This window comes from Loxodonta africana, chromosome 21 (assembly GCF_030014295.1).
Source record: "Loxodonta africana isolate mLoxAfr1 chromosome 21, mLoxAfr1.hap2, whole genome shotgun sequence".
NCBI lineage: Eukaryota > Metazoa > Chordata > Mammalia > Proboscidea > Elephantidae > Loxodonta > Loxodonta africana.
In genome coordinates, this window is record NC_087362.1 from 60,287,383 (window position 1) to 60,306,618 (window position 19,236).

Here is a 19,236-nt window from a genome sequence, read left to right on the forward strand (position 1 = left end):
AGTTTCTAAAGATAGAGGGAAAAAAAGTAAGAAGGCCTGGTGCCTTTGTGTTCAGAGCTCTAAACAAACCTGAAAAGTTCTGGCCTGATCTTTTATCTTGAGACTTTAAAAAGATAACAGGGTCAGTGGTAGAGAGGAAGACCCTCAGCAAGGTGGATTGACACAGTGGCTGCAACAATGGGCTCAAGCATAACAATGATTGTGACTATGGCGCAGGACCAGGCAGTGTTTCGTTCTGTGGTATGTAGGGTAGCTATGAGTTGGAACTGATTCGATGGCACCTAACAACAATAACAACGAGAGTATTTTATGATCCAAGTAATACATGAATATAGTCTCCTTCAAAAACAATTTACAGTTAAGGCTAAAGTTCTTGACCACTGAACTCTGAAATAATGACTTTTGTCATTTTGCGTAGGACACAGTTGTGAACACGCCGCTGACAGACTGGGATCGGTCTCTGAGACCCAGCAAGGATATTTAAAAAAGGGCCTTGCAGGACAAACATTAGCGTTCTCTGTAGACATTTTTCTCTCGCTGTGGAGCTGAGTGAGTGGTCAGTTGAATTTATATGAGACTAAACGCTGTGTGAACTTCAGCCAGTCCTTTGGAAGGAGCTTAAAGTCATAGGCATGGGAGTGGTCCCTTTGTGGTGTGATTGGGCTTGCCTCTTTCCTTGCCTGAGGGACAAGTGGGTCTCCCTGGGGCCTCGATTTCTGCCAGCAGAGAATAACAGGAGGGAAACTGGGGAGAAGAGTGACTCCTGGGACTCTTGCCCTTGGCAACAGACCCCAAACTCTTTCCATTCCAGTAGCAATGAGTATGGTGTCCATAAGTTATTTCCCCTCCTGGTCTTTCTCAGCATATTTAATTACTAGAATACTGTTAGAATTCTTTTGTTCAGCCCAGAACTGTTACAGAAGAAAGTATGATTTGTGGCTAGAGCTTAAGGTCTAGAGCCAGAGACCAGGCTTCATGTCTTAGTCCTGTTACTTGCCAGTCAGGAGACATTACGAAAGGGCCAGTTTCCTCATCTGTAAATCCTGGGTTGTAGTGCATTTGACCTCACCATAACCCCGGATGAGTATTTCATTTCTTTGGTATAAAAGCATGTTGTAAAGTGTCACACAAATGAGAACTATTACAGAAATATGAACGCTATTTTCAGTAACTGCATACTGTTTTTTTTTATGTTTCTGGTCAATTCTTTTGAAAATTATTCTTTATTGAATACGCTTCCTTGTTTAAGTAATAATTTAAAGTTAATCCTGTTTGGATTTATACCAAAGGAATAAAATACTCATTTAAAATTACTGAATTTTAGAACTAGAAAGGGCATCTAGTGTTCCCCAACCGTTTTTTTTCCTATCACCCCACTGTGGAGCTTTTTTTAGACAATGATGATGTCCCCAATGAAATTTTAATGCCGTTGATATACTGTATATCTTTTTGTACTGTGGCCCTTTTCTAATATCTAAGATTCCATCCCAGCCCCAGTGTTCCCCTTGGGAGTGATATTGCCCTTCTTGAAATATGTGTTCTAGTCCAGACCTTTTTACAGATGAAGCTCGAGGAAGTCGAATGATCGATGCGGACACTCAGGTGATTATATTTATGATAGCTGAAGCTGCTGAATTAATTATCTTTGGACCAGTTATTCTGAGATAGACTATGAAAACCTTCAAGAAGCTTGATCTCTATGATGCAATTTATGCTTATAGAACATATTTGCTAACTGCCGGGATGTTTTAAGGGTTAAGAAGTAAACTTGTTAGGTGCTTGGATGAAAGATACTAAAAAGGGAAGGGCTTATTACTCTGTTTTCCGTGATCTTGGTGTGTAACAATCACATCGTAGCTGGTAGCAATTTTGTAAGTTCCATCAGAAAAAGACTGGTTCGTCAGAGTGTCTTGATATCCTGCTGGTAGGTAGCATGGAAGGGCACAGAGGTTAAGAGCAGTGGCTGCTAACCAAAAGGTCGGCAGTTCAAATTCACCAGCCACCTCTTAGAAAACCTATGGGACAGTTCCAGTCTGTCCTATAGGGTCGCTATGAGTCAGAATTGACAGGATGGCAATGGGAGATCTTGTTCAGGAGTCCTTGGGTGGTGCAAATGGTTAAGAGCTCAGTTATTAACCAAAGGGTTGGCTGCTTGAACTCCCAGAGGTGCCTTGGAAGACAGGCCTGGCAGTTGGCTTCTGAAAGGTCACAGCCTTGAAAACCTTATAGAGCAGTTCTATTCTGCACGCATGGGGTCGCCATGAGTCAGAATTGACTGGATGGCACCTAACAACAAATCTTTTTCATTACCTTGTTCTTTATAAGGCCAAGAACCACTGGATTTGCACAGCCTGAAAGTGAGCCATGCACAGAACAGTGTGTGAGTGTTTTCAACCTTGTAGGCGACTAAAGTGACTTCTTGTTAATGTTGATATCTGTTACTAACTCGATTCTTTAAAAAAATATATGATGTTAATTTTACCTTTTTGGTATTTTAAGGGAGTGTATTTAACTGTTTTTGTTTTAGATTTTTATTCACAATCCACATACACGGAGCCAGCATTTCAGTGCATCCAGAGTCATCCAGAGTCCCCTGGAGTCCGATGTCTCTCTTCTCAACATTAACCAGGCAGTCAGCTGCCTGACTGCAGGAGTATTGAACCCTCAGCTTGGCTGTGATACTCTTTTAGTGGGAACACAGACTAATTTGTTGGCTTACGATGTCTATAATAATTCAGATCTGTTCTACAGAGAGGCAAGTGTATCCCTGTATAACCATGCCTACTACCCATTCATGTCCATTGTTTTTTATGCTTAAAAGAGATCAGACATGTGTTTTGGTGTGTTTATATTGTGGCTGTTGTAGTTAAACAGCATGGAGATTTTGCCGTTTATATCTGTTTATGTACTTGGAACTTACTTAGTCATGGCTGGTAACCACTTGGTGACATTCCAGCTTGTCTCTCATGAGGTGTATCTGTGATACTGCCATTTGTCGAGACATCCTATTGAGAATTCAGCCAAGAGTCAGGAGGCCAGCAAACAGGTCTCCTGGTGGCCTTACGATAGAGTTTAGTACAGTAGTTTGTAGGAGACGCCCTTACTGCATCCTTCCTAAATGGCTACTGCAACTTTCATACCCAAGTAATTCATATTTATTATAGAAAAGATAGGGAAGCAAAAACAAAACAAAACAAAATTAGCCATACTTATTTATCTGGAAATAACATTGTTAACTCTTTTAAATTTATTTCAAAAAGAAATTAAATTATTCTTAATGTACTTTATTAAGGAAGTCAGAGACATTTATCAGTTCTGGGTAATGGGAATGTGGGTGTTTGTTTTACTATTCTTTGTACTTTTTGGGAACTTTACATTTAAAACAAGTACTAGTAAGAGAATTGGGGACTACGTATCCATCTAACATGGTTAAAAGTGTTTAACATGGTTTGGGTGCTTAAAGGCATAAATCCTTGATTCTTTGGAAAATTTGACCTCTAGAACCTGGAGATCATAGAGAGCCCCAGATTACTGTGGTAGGTTAGTGTGAGAGGCAAAGGGCCTGAGTTAATTCTGGATCTGTGCTTGTCCTGGCATAAACCACAGTGACTGTCCTCAGCGGACAGCCCTCACCAGCCTCGGAGGGGACAGCGTAGCGCCTAATAGATAATGGTGGAGGAATATGAGTGTCCACATGAAAATATAGATTGACGTTAGCTCTGCCATGCCCGCACACCGTTGCATCTGAGATTGTGTGTCTTCTTTTTCTTCTTAGGTAGCAGATGGGGCAAATGCAATTGTGTTGGGAACTTTGGGAGACATTTCCTCTCCTCTTGCAATTGTTGGTGGAAATTGTGCCCTGCAGGGTTTTGATCATGAAGGAAATGATCTCTTTTGGACGGTATGAGGAGCAAAACATTCTCTTTGGTACTCTTAAATATTTTTACTTTGAATGTTCTTTAGTTGTTTTTTTTTTTTTTAATTTCTAACCATTGACTGTTCTGCATAATAAACATACTTCAGTTCTGTACATTAAAAAAAGATACGAGTACTTTGAATAACATCTATTGGTAGTTTGTACAATCCTCTCTTTTGTGTAGGTGGTATAAATGGGTTAAGTGAAAGCCGATGGCATGTTAATAATTTTTGGCTTTATTTTCAGGTTACTGGAGATAATGTTCATTCCTTGGCCTTGTGTGACTTTGACAGTGACGGGAAGAAAGAGGTATGTGGGGGGATGATACCTCTTGTGTGTTCAGCTGAATGATTTTTCTGTGACAGCGATCTTACCGTTGAGAGAAATGTTAGCATCTCATGGTTGATCTGGGTGTTCTGTTGCCTAAGTGATGAGCTAACTGGCCTCACTTGTCTTTTTTTTTTCCTCTCTTGAACAATAAGCCACTTGCGTTTATCTAATACAAAGATCAAGGCCACGAGTTTCCAAGACCCAGGAAGGGAAGAGGGAGCAGAACAGTTAATAGGCCCTCAGTCATAGTCACAGTCTCTTATAATTTGCTTCTAATGTTTTAAAACCATGTTAGTAAGTGGTTTTCAATTTTGGCTAGCTTTCCCAAGAATCTAAAATTTTAAAGACTGACTAGCTCTGAGCCTTTGAAATGATTCTAATGGTTACCCTAGAAATTAACTTCATGAGCGGCCAGTCGGTGTGAGGTGCCGACTTACTGCTCTTGTGTCCGTGGATACTGTTGTTGTTGAGTGCTGTTGGATCAGTTTCAACTCATAGTGACCCCATGTGACAGAGTAGAACTGCCCCATAGAGGTTTCCAGGCTGTACTCTTTATAGGAGCCGATTGCTAGGTCTTTCTCCCACAGAGCTGCTAGGTAGGTTCAAACCTCCAACCCTTCAGTTAGCAGCCAATTGCGTAACCATTGTGCTACCACCAGGGCTCCTCCCATGGATACTGGGCTCTGGCACTTGAAACAGGGCTTCCTTCATAGGTGGGGAAAGGCACTGAACCAGGGAGTGTTTTCAGCTACTTGGTGAAAGAATAAAGGAGCCCTGGTGGCGCAGTGGTTAAGCATCCGACTGCTAACTGAAGGGTCGGTAGTTTGAACCCACGAGCTGCTCCGCAGGAGAAAGATGTGGCAGTCTGTTTCTGTAGAGATTTACGGCCTTGGAAACCCTTAGGACAGTTCTACTCTGTTGTACAAGGTCATTATGACTTGGAATCAACTCGACAGCAGTTTTCGTTTTTTGGTTTGGTGAAGGAAGAGGAATGCAGTCACATGGCAGGATAAAATCGGTGGTAGCCACTTTTCCTTCACCAGCAGCATCTGTTGACCTTCCCATTAGTGGGAGCCTTCCTGAGAACTGGGTTATTGGAGAGTTGGAATTCTTGGTGACAGTGACAGCATGGAGCCCTTGTGGTACAGTGGTTAAGCAGTGGGCTGGTGGTCAAAAGCTCGGTGGTTGGAATCCACCAGCCACTCCTTGGAAACCCCAGGTGGCAGTTCTACTCTGTTCTGTAGGGTCACTTTGAGTTGGAATTGACAGCAGTGGGTTTGGTTTTGGTTTAGTAGCAGCATACAAAGTACTGTATCTTTTTGTTTTGTTTATTTAAATTTTGCTATGTTCATGTAACTAAACTGAATATGTGTGATTTCCCCCTCCCTGCTTCAGCTTCTTGTTGGATCTGAGGATTTTGATATCAGAGTTTTTAAGGAAGATGAGATTGTGGCAGAAATGACAGAAACAGAGGTAAGAAGTGCCACCTCAGAATTCTGCTAACTTTGGGCAGGATGGATCGGCACAGTCAAATGTCACATCAGATGAGAACGCTGGGACATCTTCTTATCACCCAGGTAGTTTTAAGATAAAAACTGTAGTGATGAAACAGAGGTGTACGTTAGAGAGAAAGAAGCATTTAAAAAATGTGTATTAAGATAAATATTTTGGAAAGACTGATTAAACAAAGAAAAACTATTGAATTTAATTGTACACATAAAGGCATTTCCTGTAATGACTTAATTCCCCCTGCCGTCAAAAAACCCAATCCAAAACCAAATTCAGTGCCATTGAGTCCATTCCGACTCAGAGCGACCCTACAGGACAGAGTAGAACTGCCCCATAGGGTTTCCAAGGCTGTAAATCTTTACGGAAGTAGACTGCCACATCTGTCTCCCACAGAGCGGCTAGTGGGTTCGACCCACTAACCTTTTGGTTAACAGCTGAATGCTTTAGCCACTGCACCACCAGGGCTCCTTAATATAAATAATAATACTTATGGCAACTATTTATATCGTGCCTAATATATGCCAGGCTCTGTTCTATATGCTTTACATTAATGCTACCTAATTTGTTTAATTTTTACAGCACCCTATTAGGAAGGTATTATCATTATTCTCATTTTTACAGATTAGGAAACTGGGGCCCCTGGGTGTTAAGTTACTTACCCAAGGCCACACAGCTATTAAGTGACATGGCCAGGATTTAAACCTTTTTGTCTCCTCCTCTTCCTCCACATCATATGTATTAAATGGGACTGAAGTGCATAAATGAGATTTTATACTTTTTTTTCTCTTCATCCAAATTAAGGTACTTTTTTTTATGTACATCTCTGTAGGTAAACTTAGAAATTCAGGTATTAGAGAACTGGCTGGTTTTGTTGTGATTAGAATCACTCATGTAATCGAACCTGAGTTTAAACTTTGTTTTTTAAGCATCATCTAAGGATAGTCTTCATCTTCTGAAATTTTGACATTCTTAGGGTATTTGCTGCTAGTTTTCAGGGATTGGGCAGGACTGAAACAGAGGACAGAATTAGGATGTTCTGAATTAAAGATGGAGGAGGGGAAAGGAGCAATGGCTTGTGAACATTGTAAATGGAAAAAAAAAAACCCAGCAGAAGGGAGCCTTCGAGCACAGCACGGTGGGAGCCTGGAAGACTTAGTCAGGCAGTGCTTGGGAGTCTGTGTGAAAAGCTTGGCTCCAGCACAGATCTTGACCACTCCTCCAGCTGCTTGCTTCTCGCCTGTTCCTTCAAAAGTTGTCTAGGAAAGTCAGACTCCTGTTCCCTCACATTTACAAAAGGACACCAAAAAGCAAAACTTGAACATTGATATATAAAGTGTTATCAATGATTTTAAATAATTTCTTCTATAAGGATCAGCACAGAGCTGGTTCCTATGAGGCGGAGGTCAAAGATGTCCCAAATGTCTAACTTTTCTAAGCTGGTGTAGCACTCCATCATCTCTAACATCAACTACTCCCTTTCGCCTCAGTACTTTCCCTCTTGTCTTTGGGTTCCCCAATTCACTGCAATGTCTCACAGAACTCCGGAGTCATATAAAGGAAATGGCTTATGCGGTTGTGGAGGTTGGCAAGTCGCAAATTCATGGGTCAGGCATAGACTTCTCTTTGGCCCTCAGTCTCTGCCCAAAGACACTTAGCTTTCTTGCTTCGTGGGCTGAGAAGCCCACTGCGCCATCTCCTGTGGGTCTCTGCTTCAGGTCTCTGCTGCTTTGGTGGTCGTGGCCTCTCCTCTGTGCTCTGGAATTGGCTCTTTTAAGGCAAAACTGACCAATCTCCCCAATGGGCTGTAATTATCTTACTTACACAGCACCACTCAGTCAGCTGGGTGGGAGCCACAAGACCATGGCTAAGAACCGCCACACATGAAAGTAATTAATCACACACACTTATATAGTGAGAGTCATAGATCTTCACATAGTCGTGCTGTACTTTTTATATGTTCACAGTTATTATAGTTATAAAATGATAGGTGTTGATAGAGTGAAGACAAAAGGGAGAAATGAGTGTCAGAACGTCAGTCTGAAGATGTGTGACTGTACGGGGCATCTATTTTATGCGTATACGTTTGTGTGTGCGCTTCTGGAGACAGGGTCCTTAGCTTCCAGTAGATTCTTAAAGGGGTTTGTGACCCCCTGCCCCGGAAAAAAGCCTTGAGAATCATTGGCCTGTAGGTGTTGTGTCCTGTATTATCATATCCCTTTCATTCCAATTTACTGTAAATTTTTCCCCATTTCATAGGAATTATTTAGGTTTTGTTGGATTTCTGTTTACTGTCCACACTAGATGTGAAGAAGATATATTCTTAGACACATCTTTTTCCTAAATCCTTGGGAAGGACAGAAGAATATGTAATAGAGTTAGGGGTTTGAGGTGACTGTGGACCTTCTGATGTCTCTGGGTTGCAGAAACAGTTACATGCTCAGCTGCTACTCAAAGGTCGGAAGTTCGCATTCACGCAGAGGCATCTTGGAAGAAAGGCCTGGTGATCTGCTTCTGAAAGGTCATAGCCTCGAAAGCCCTGTGGAGCACAGTTCTACTCCGACAGGCATAGGGTATGAATCAGCACCTGGTGGTGGTGCTGGTGGATTCTGTAAGTGCACAGAAGAGAGAAACTACATGTAGGCCCTGGCTTACGACAGGGTTCTGTTCCTGGGATTCCATCGTAAGTTGGTTCTAATGTAGTGCAAATACTTCATTTTTTAAAAATTTTCCATTACCTTTTGCTATCAGTATCTTTGTAAATCTGATCTTTATTTGTCTTTGGGAGTTGAAAACATTAATATAAACTTACAGATATATTTTAATGCATAATACATAAAAATACACCCTCCCACAAAATACACAGATTATGAAAAAAAAAAAAAGGACAGTTTTAAGTACAGTTCATCATAACTCGAATACGTTGTAAGTCGGGGACTACCTGTAATGAACTATTGAAAGAGACTGAGGGACTTCGGAATCTGGGGATAAACTTATAAAAATGTGGCATTTGTAAAATTGTTCATTTATGAGATCATTTTCCTGTCCTTTTAGTTTGATTTTGCTCCTGGCTCAAATGTCTTCCCAGGTCAGCAAAATCAGAATTCATTTGACAGTTGAGTATTATTAAATATTGCCAAAAGAATGCCTTGAGCTAGATAATTCTAGAATCCTATGGAGCACTTTGTATTCCAAGTTAAGTGAAGTTCGTGGTTTTGTAGAAAAGCTGTAGGTCTAGAGGAAAGGATGAAACCGTTCCTGCTCTGTGCAGTTTACTTCCGAATACCTCTCGTATTAGATTCAGCAGTAGAGAGTAGATCTGCAGGATCACAGAGATCATTAAGCTTTTGTTTTAATGTTGAGATAATCTTGTCCATTAGCTAAAATTTTATCCTTCTAAGGATGTTTAGGAGCCCTAGTGGCACAGTGGTTAAGAGCTCGGCTGCTAACAAAAAGGTCGGCAGTGCAACTCCACCAGCCGCTCCTTGGAAACCCTATGGGGCAGTTCTACCCTGTCCTGTAGTGTTGCTGTGAGTCAGAATTGACTTGACAACAGTGGGTTAAGGATTTTAATTCCTTGAATAGTCCTATAAGTATTTCTGTATAATGTACATATTCTATGTATTGTTACATACACATACAAAGTGGGCTTTCACTTTTCAAGGGATTATAAAAAAAAAAAAAAGTCTTCTAGCAAACAATAAATGGTGTTATAGAAATGTATACATATAAGAGACATTCAGTTGTGAATTGTTACAAGTCTTATTTTAAAAAATTAGACTGTAGGACATTATAAATTAAGGGAAAACTGGAATAACCGTTAAAACGTTTTGGGTTGTATTTATAACATCTGTTGAACATTATTTTAGATCTTGTGTGCTCAGCAAGAATTTCCTCCTTAATCCCTCAATTTTATTTATTTATTTATAATTTGCTGAAACTTGCCACTTAATCTTGATCTGAAACACCAAACTTTGTGAGTTTATTTAAATCTGATTATCCAACTTCGAAGTAGATGACATGGATCAGAGAGAAGAGGAATATATTTCTCACGCATGGATTGGAAATGCATTTAAGTCTAATTTTAACACACGTGTAAGCTAAACCTGCAGTTTTATTAAACTATAGTTTGCATTAGATTGAGCTTTAATGAAAAGATGTTATATTTTACATATTCTTTTTTCAGGTAATCACCTCTCTTTGTCCCATGTATGGCAGTCGATTTGGTTACGCCCTTTCCAATGGCACAGTTGGAGTTTATGACAAAACGACCCGATACTGGAGAATTAAAGTTAGTATGATTCAGCCTCTGATATGGAGAGATTTTATGCTTGTTGAGTATGCTAATTCTTGGAATTATTTTTCAGTCCAAAAATCATGCCATGGGCATTCATGCTTTTGATCTGAATTCTGATGGAGTGCCTGAACTGATAACTGGTTGGTCCAATGGGAAGGTATGTTTAAGTAGTAGAGCAGAGGTAGAATTCAAATTAATAATTGCTGGAGATGTATTTTGGGAGAGGTTGTATGAACCAGAAAGTAACATGAAAACGTACACCTCCTGAGAAGCAGAGTTAAGGTCACAATCTTTCCACATTTTTTCTTCCTGCTGTAGTTGGCAGGCACTACAGACTACAGAACAAGTGGCTGTCTTCTCAGCCTTGTAAGCCCTGTTTCAAGGAAAATCTCCAGGAAGATTCTTTCTATATTTTTTCCTTGAAGGAGGGAAAATCCATTTAATCAGGTTGATTCTAGGCGTAGGCCGGTAAAGAAAGAAGATTTTAATAACCTAAGAATTACTCTTTTCTAATCAGCCTTCAAAACTGACAGAAAACTTAGATTTAATGGGAAGAATGATGATAACATATCGTTTTCCCGGGTATAACTTCAGAATAAAGTCTTTTTGCTTTTATTCTTTTTTAACTTCAACGTAGAATTTTGTATAGTCTTTAGCAAGTCTGGATTGCCTTGTTAGAGCCTGCCTGAGTAGCCAGCAGATCTGCATGGATTCTGTTTGCCCAGGCTCTTGTCTGTTAATATTGGATTGCCTGAAGGAGGTCGCTGATTGCTGCCTTTTCTATTCTTCTTTCATTTTCTTTACTGCTGGCCAGTACCCTGTAGCCTTCCTTTGGTGCTGTATGAAGAACAAATTCTGAAAAAGTTGTTATGTTGTTTACCTCTTCTCCACTTGGCTTTGTCTTTGGTGTGGGCACTAAAAATTATCAGGAAAGACTGGTTGCTTCTTAAGAAATTCGAAAGTCCATAAACTGGACCATTTTCTGGGGAAACATTAATTAGGATTGATTCAAGAATTTTAAGACTACTAGACTGATAACAGTGAAACAAATCGAGACAGTTATCTAAGAGTTACCTCTAAATATGATTCTGTCCCTAGATGTTCTTATGGCCAAATGTTTTGTAAGGACTTTCTGTTTTATAATCTGTTCCAGAGCATTAAAAAAAGATATGAAAATTACACCGTTATTATGTAAGTGTAAAAACTGTTAACAGAAATAGCGGAGAAGGAAAATCTACAGATCTAGTTTGTGAATGTAGGTGCAGAAATACGAAATAAGTATTATTAGCAAATTAACTTTGGCTTTGGTAGGTCATTTGTTGAGTTGGAGAGCCACCCTCTGTCGGAGGGCAAAACCTCCAAGTTGGATAAAGCAAAGGAGCAGAATGTCCACAGGAATATTAATTTGGAGTCCTGCTTCTTAGTTAGCGAATGAGCCCTTTGTGTTTGCTAAATAATGTAGAATTGCAGTGCCGGAGGCTGTTAAGTAGCTAGGCTTTAACTAGAAAGAAGCAAGTTCAGCGTGAGTCAGAGGGTTATACTGATGTGCTGAGAGCCTTGGTGAAATACAGGTCGTTCATCACGCGTCACAGGCATTAGTATCTGTAATTTTCAGACTTGCTCGATAACACGGATACTTGAGGGTGATGTACTTCAGACACAGGCAGTGGCTGGTAGTAGGACATGACTGCGTCCTTACCTTATTTTTTGGTTGCAGACTTTTACCCAGAAGGATGTTTATGAAAAGACAAAAATAGTGAATGGCATTGGTCATGGAAATGACTGTTGTACCAGATTTTACCACGCTAACCTTTTATTGGAAACTCTGTTGGCGTAGCGGTTAAGTGCAATAGCTGCTAACCAAAATGTTGGCAGTTCAAATCCACCAAGTGCTATCGATAATCCCCATGTTCTTGCTGGAAACAGAATCATCATTTTCACTGATTTTCTGTATTAGTGTTTGAGAGCTGCATTTATTGCTGATGAGTTAGTCAGTTCATTGCTCAGTGTCTTGGGAAGAGACTCAAAGAGGAGAGGCAAGCTCCCCGAGGTATCTGGGTAGTATTTATTTGGCCGAGGGACTCTTAGCAGGGTTGTTTTAAAAGGTTGTGTGGTACAAAAAAACAAGATTGGGCTAATTCAAAGTTTTTCAAACTTTATAAATAAGGATGATGTTTTCATACAGAGAGGTCATTCATCGTGTTCCTTAATGTGCCAGGCACCGTTCTCGGTGCTTTACACGTGTTACCTCCTTAAGTCCTCGTTGCAACTCTGTGAGATGTAGGTACTGTTCTCGTGCCTGTGTTCTTGTTGTTGATCCCCAGGGGAGGAGACCAAGTGCAGAACGGTTAAGAAACTTAATCAAGATCTCACAGGCAGCAAGTGGCCAGAGCTGGAATCTGAACCTGTGCACTTTGGCCATGGAGCCTGTCTTAGTTATCGAGTGCTGCTATAACAGAAATACCACGGATGGGTGGCTTTAATACACAGAAATTTATATTCTCACAGTTTAGGAGGCTAGAAGTCCGAATTCAGGGTGCTGGCTCTAGAGGAAGACTTTCTGTGTCGGCTCTGGAGGAAGGTCCTTGTCTCTTTGTGCTTCTGCTCCTGGGGGATTTTCATGTGGCTTGGCCTCTCTCTTCCCCTATCTCTGCTTCCTGGAGTGCTTATTTAATCTCTTTTATATCTCAAAAGAGATTGACTCAAAGCACACCCTGCACTAACCCTGCCTCGTTAACATAACAAAGACAGTCCATTCCCAGATGGGATTATAACCACAGGCATAGAGGTTAGGTTTTACAGCACGTATTTTGGAGAGACACGATTCCATCCATAACAGAGCCCATGTCCTTATGTCCTATACACCCATGTCTTCAAATGGAAGGCCACTATGTAAAACAGCTTTTATTAAAAAAGAGAAGAAGCAGAGCTGGTTGAGGCGCCTATAGTCTCTCTTGGCCCCAGTGGTCATAGGTCCCTCCTCAGAAGCCTCAGGGCTCCATGGAGCACTCTTGAAAACTGCTAAGCTAAATAATCTTTAAAGCTGATGTTAACTTCAAAATTGTGTGTTTTTTAAAAAACTATTCCCTAAGGGATTTTTCAAGTTCTTGTTTGATTTTTAGGTCGATGCTCGAAGTGACCGAACTGGGGAGGTCATCTTTAAAGACAACTTTTCTTCTGCAATTGCTGGCGTGGTGGAGGGCGATTACTGGATGGACGGCCACGTACAGCTGATCTGCTGCTCAGTGGACGGAGAAAGTAAACTGGGTCAAAATGCCGGGGAATTCCTCTATAATGTGTTTGCATTGAGATCTTCTAGTTCTAAAAAATTCACTTAGGTTGGGGAGTCAAGAACTTAGGCTTTTGGTTTTTAAGAACAGGCAATTGATGTCTTTATTTGGGATATTCTGAGGTCTGGAGAGGATTTTTTCCTCTCTTCAGTCCGGGGCTACCTGCCAGGCACTGCCGAGGTGCAGGGGAACCTCATGGACACAAGTGTGGAGCAGGACCTTATCCGGGAGCTCAGCCAGAAAAAACAGAATCTGTTGCTGGAACTCCGTAACTATGAGGAAAACACCAAGGTGGGTCCTAACGTGAAGGGGAAGTGGAGCAGAAGAGTAGAGAATGACCGGGAGGGTTGAAAGAATGAGTGTCCGTGTCTGCCAGGGTGTAGGCTCCTTCTACCACTGGTGCAGCATGGTCAGCATTCTTGCAGGTGTAACAGTTCACAGTTAAGTTGGAAGCCAGGGGGGTGTTTTGCAGGCCGAGTCAAGCAGTCCATTGAGTGAGGCTGATGGGCATCGGGGCATTATCCCAGCCAATACCAAGCTCCACACCACCCTCTCAGTCAATCTGGGGAGTGAGACTCAGGCTCCTCACACAGAATTGTGCATTTCCACTTCTAATGGTAAGAAATTATTTCCAACTGGTGTGTGTGGGCACCAGGGCCATCCTGGAGCAGTTCTTGAATTGCTGTTCTCCCTTTGCCCTGCAGACACCATTATCCGAGCAGTACTGATTTTTGCAGAGGGAATTTTTATAGGTGAAAGCCACGTGGTACACCCCAGCGTTCACAACCTCTCCAACTCCATCTGCATCCCAGTGACACCTCCCAAAGATGTCCCCGTGGATCTGCACTTGAAAGCCTTCGTGGGTTACAGGAGCAGGTGACCCTTTACCATTCACAGCTCATTCCCAAGCAGCAGTTAGAGGAGGACGAGATGAGTAGATTTTCCATTACGCCAGGGAATCTGCAGGGCCAGAGAAGGCATCTAATGGTTCTGCTCACCCAATCAGGGTTCCCATAACCTTTTCTTTCCCTAATTTGAAATCTCTCAAAAAGTAAAGGGTATGTAAGTTTTAGATGGTAATTTTCTGTTTTTAATCAGATGACGTCACATATACATTGATGATTTGTCAACTCCAATTTTGGCCACTAAGGCTATCGGGCTAGAATGCACCTTCATATTAGGGTTATATATAACTTCAGCTAGTGGGAAAAAACAAACAAACTAAACACCAAAAAACAAGACACTAGATTTGTGGAAGATAAAAGCATTTTCACATTTCTATTAGGTTTTTGTAAACCCTTGGTGCATGTGTGTGTATATGTGTAGACCCATGCTGTCTCTAGATCCCAAGCCCTATGACTGAAGACATTTAGCCCTCAAATTTTGGGGGTTTTCTTCAGTGAAACCCTTAAATATCAACTTGGTGGCCCAATGGTGATTTTATATTTATTTTGGGGGCCTTGCACTTTGAAACAACATTGTACACAAAACATTCTCTTGTGTTCCATTGGTTGGCCATAGCACCCAGTTTCATGTATTTGAATTGACAAGACAGCTCCCCCGGTTCTCCATGTATGCGCTGACCAGCCCAGACTCTGCCACCGAGCCACTCAGTTATGTTAACTTTGTCATTGCTGAACGGGTGCAGAGGGTGAGTACCTTGCTTTTTTCTTTCAATACTTTTGCACTTTAGAATCCTCTAGATGCTATTTCCTAGAAGGGGGGAAATTACATGAATGTGTTATGTTGGTAGCAGTAAATATGACATGAAAGAGTTAGGTAGCTTGGATTTGGCTTGTAACCTGTAATAAAAATATTGCTAAAATATTTTCTCTCACTTTGAAAGAATGCGGATATTATTTACCTGAGTAATCCTTAGTCACAGGTGAATTATTATTATTTTTTTAAAATTTTTATTGTGCTTTAAGTGAAAGTCTACAAATCAAGCCAGTCTCTCATATAAAAATTTATATATACTTTGCTATATACTACTAGTTGCTCCCTCCCTAATGAGGCAGCACACTCCTTCTCTCCACCCTGTATTTCCGTGTCCATTCAGTCAGCTTCTGTCCTCCTCTGCCTTCTCATCTCCCCTACAGACAGGAGCTGCCCACATAGTCACATGTATTTACTTGATCCAAGAAGCTCACTCCTCACCAGTATCATTTTCTATCTTATGGTCCAGTCCAATCCCTGTCTGAAGAGTTGGCTTTGGGGATGGTTCCTGTCTTGGGCTAACAGAAGGTCTGGGGACCAAGACTTCTGGGGTCTTTCTAGTCTTAGTCAAGCCATTAAGTCTGGTCTTTTTATGAAAATTTGAGGTCTGCAACCCACTGTTCTCCTGCTCCCTCAGGGATTCTCTGTTGTGTTCCCTGTCGGGGCAGTCGTCGGTTGTAGCTGCGCACCATCTAGTTCATCTGGTCTCAGGCTGATGTAGTCTCTGATTTGTGTGGCCCTTTCTGTCTCTTGGGCTCATAATTACCTTTTGTCTTTGGTGTTCTTCATTCTCCTTTGTTCCAGGTGGGTTGAGACCAGTTGCTGCATCTTAGATGGGCTGCCTGCTAGCATTTAAGACCCCAGACGCCTCTCTCCAAAGTGGGATGCGGAATGTTTTCTTAATAGATTTTAATATGCCAATTGACCTAGATGTCCCCAAACCCCTGCCCCTGCTACGCTGCCCTTTAAAGTGTTTGGTTTATTCAGGAAACTGCTTTTGGTTTAGTCCAGTGTCACAGGTGAATTCTTACCAGTTTAAATTCCTCTCTCTCTGGTGACAGCCTTAGTGTGGCTGTTCTGACCTCGTGTTTCATGAGGAACTTGTATCAAGATGGAAAGAGAGGGAACATGGAGCTTGGAATTTTGGGGGGTTCAAGCACTACCTCAGCTAAGTAAATTATTAGTGATCTTGGGGAATCCCCCTCACCAATTTGAGCCTCAGTTTTCTTATTTGTAAGTGTATAAATAATGTGTATTTATAATGTAACCCACCTCATAGGGAGGCCTTGAGGATTACATAGTTAGTGTCAAAGCACCTTGCAAAGCTTCAAGGTCTAATACCAGTGTCTGGGCATCAGAATTCTCAGTGAGGCTTTTTAATCAGGTAGATTCTCAGGGCCTTGCCTGGTCTGTGGAACCAGAAACTCCATAGATGGGCCCTTTCAAAAGACCTCACAGATGGTTCTTACTGTTGCAAACCACTGGGAAGTATTAACATTCAAACTTATGCTTTACTCAGGATGCGAATGTGTCCTGTGTCTGTGGTGTGTGTGCATGTAGACTTCGTTGAACGTTTTTTAAAGAATAGAATGGTATTTTAAGCAGATAACACAGTCAAGGATACACCCACAAAAGAGCTACCGTGTGAAGAGAATTAGCATCATACTTGAACTATTTATATAGTGCATCTCAGATTATCTCTAAGGGGAAAAGGCTCTAAAATCATGCATGTTGTGGGGCCAGAAATAATTTTGAATACTACTTGAGAACTTGTATGAGGTGGAAAAAGAGAGTGTGGTTAGTGTTTTCTTGGTGGGAGGTGAGGAATAATTCTTTTTTGCTTTTCAACCAAGCAGTAAATCTAGAAAGAAGAGTAACTGTTCTTCTCAAGAATGACTGTACTTTAAAAATGGAAGTTCATTTCATTGTATTCATTTTTAAGGTTGTAATATGGCTCAGCCAGAACTTCCTGTTACCAGAGGACAGTAACATTCAGAATGCTCCATTCCGAGTGTGTTTCACATCGTTGCGGAACGGTGGCCAGCTGTATATAAAAGTGAAACCTAGTGGAGAGGTACTGTTCACGTCATGTTGTTGATGGTTGCCATAGAGACATATCCGGCTCACGGGGCACCAATTTCTCATGTAATCTTTGCCATTCTTTGCAAAGCGAAGCCCAGGATGCCAGTCAGGCATCCAGAAGCAGCGGTCTCAAGGCCATAAAGCACGTATTTCAATTTAGTCTGTTAGTGTTATCATCTCGGACCGTGGGGAATACCGGCAGTCCCGGGATTACAAATGAGTTCTCTAGGTGTCTTTAATTTGAATTTGTGCGTAAGTCAGAATGGTTAGGTATGGTTTGTATCTAACATCAGTTAGTCAAATGTTTGTCTTAGTATATAGTATATAGTTACCTTTCTGTGCATAAAAAACAGTGAAGAAACCCTTCCAGATACACACAAACATCTTTACATGATAATAATAATGTTTTGATGTACGTTGCAAAGTAGTGCCTGTTTGTTATTACGAACCATTGTGTGTACCTCAATTTTTTTATATAATAGGCTTTTGTGGTGGTGGTGGTGGTGGTGAGGGGATTGGTTTGTACAAGTAGGATGTTTATAACCCGGGGACTGCCTGTACTGTAGAGCAGCAGTTTCTCTCCTTCCCTTCTACCTTTCCTTCTCTGATTTGGAAAGAGTTGAGAATACAGAGGTGAACACACGTCTTCACTGTTTGAATGATTTTCTCCTTTAGTTTATAAAGCTTGAGGATTAATCTTTTTTGCCATCTGCTGGAAATAACGGATGTAGTTTGTAATATTCTCGAGGGCTGGACCTTGTCTTATCCATCACCACATACAAATACACGCTCTGTGAATGTGTTGGCTATGGTGAAGTTCAGGTACTATTTCAGATAAATTGTTTACTATCTGAGGATGCTAACCTTGCCTGGCTTTTCTCTTATTAGATCACTGTAAATACCGATGATATCGACTTGGCTGGTGATATCATCCAGTCACTGGCATCATTTTTTGCTATTGAAGACCTTCAGGTGGAAGCCGATTTCCCTGCCTACTTCGAGGAGTTACGAAAGGTGCTGGTTAAGGTGAGGGCACGTAGTGGGTGTATTTGTGAGAATGTGGTAGTCTAATGTTTGAAATGTTTCTTTAAGGATACTAAAAATATACTTAGGTTATATAATACAGTCATGTTTTAAAGAATTTTTGCAAATTTCAAAAATCGTAATTAAACTAGTATTGGAGAGTTCACTTAGTTAAAAGATTTCTTCTATAAAAGTGAGTGGCTAGCTCTTGTTTGGGCTAGAGGAATACTTAAAAAATATATATGTCATATTAACATCTTCCTTTGCTACCCCTTCATCTTGTTGGTTGGTCTAGTACTTTCCAACAACTGAAATCCAACATCAGAAAACAAAAGAAGGAAGATTATGATTGGTCCCAAATTATAACAACATTCCCATTTCAAATCCCTGAAACGTTCCGGTTTGTGTTGGTAGGGCGCCTGATGCTAAGACGCGGGGAGCATCCAAACGGAGTGTCATCCTGTGTAATGGAGGCAGCGTGGACTATTTTGTTGAGGAGGAGACGAAATAATGGGGGTTAGCTAAGATGGTAGGAGTGAACAGAGGGCAGAAAAGGGCCTCGGATTCTGGTGGCTAGTGCTTCCCCAATGTTTCTAGTGTCTAGGAAGTGTCTGAGGCCATCTTAATTCCTGACTGTTCATGGTCTCTAGGTGGATGAATATCATTCAGTGCATCAGAAACTCAGTGCTGACATGGCTGATAACTCTAATCTGATCCGAAGTTTGCTGGTCCGAGCTGAGGATGCTCGTCTGATGAGGGACATGTGAGTATTTACCATGGCTAGGACAGGTGCAAGGTCAAAAACGTGAGCCATGTGGAATAGCCACAACTTGCAGACGCGAGTAGGAGTGTACGTTGGTATGATGACTGGAAAACAGCTTGGCATTATCGGTGATGTGAAAATCTTCATGCCTTATGACCCAGCAATTCCACTCCCAGTTTTAATGCCTAGAGAAACTCGTGCACGTATCGGCCAGGATACTTGGGAAATAATCTTCATAAAAGCATTGTTCATAAGAACTCCAAAGTGGAAACAATCCGAACTTACATCAACAGTGTACTGGGTAAATCGTGAC

The 19,236-nt window shown here is 41.2% G+C and overlaps 1 protein-coding gene across 4 annotated transcripts in view; it reads left to right on the plus strand.

The window, feature by feature from the left end:
- Positions 1 to 19,236, plus strand: part of BBS2 (Bardet-Biedl syndrome 2) — a 32,797-nt gene that overhangs the window by 2,647 nt on the left and 10,914 nt on the right. Inside the window, exons 2-17 of one of the 4 annotated variants that reach the window (XM_064274008.1) lie at positions 1,562 to 1,602; positions 2,326 to 2,380; positions 2,528 to 2,759; positions 3,780 to 3,901; positions 4,163 to 4,225; positions 5,642 to 5,719; positions 9,939 to 10,043; positions 10,120 to 10,206; positions 13,172 to 13,307; positions 13,491 to 13,630; positions 13,797 to 13,956; positions 14,044 to 14,215; positions 14,861 to 14,990; positions 16,998 to 17,129; positions 18,026 to 18,163; positions 18,811 to 18,923. In XM_064274008.1, coding sequence (XP_064130078.1) covers positions 1,589 to 1,602; positions 2,326 to 2,380; positions 2,528 to 2,759; positions 3,780 to 3,901; positions 4,163 to 4,225; positions 5,642 to 5,719; positions 9,939 to 10,043; positions 10,120 to 10,206; positions 13,172 to 13,307; positions 13,491 to 13,630; positions 13,797 to 13,956; positions 14,044 to 14,215; positions 14,861 to 14,990; positions 16,998 to 17,129; positions 18,026 to 18,163; positions 18,811 to 18,923 — 1,877 coding nt within the window. In that variant the 5' untranslated portion in view covers positions 1,562 to 1,588. Of the gene's footprint in view, positions 1 to 1,561; positions 1,603 to 2,325; positions 2,381 to 2,527; positions 2,760 to 3,779; positions 3,928 to 4,162; positions 4,226 to 5,641; positions 5,720 to 9,938; positions 10,044 to 10,119; positions 10,207 to 13,171; positions 13,308 to 13,490; positions 13,631 to 13,796; positions 13,957 to 14,043; positions 14,216 to 14,860; positions 14,991 to 16,997; positions 17,130 to 18,025; positions 18,164 to 18,810; positions 18,924 to 19,236 lie in introns of those variants that run through there. The other 3 variants (XM_064274006.1, XM_064274007.1, XM_010596077.3) reach the window with 3 other exon arrangements.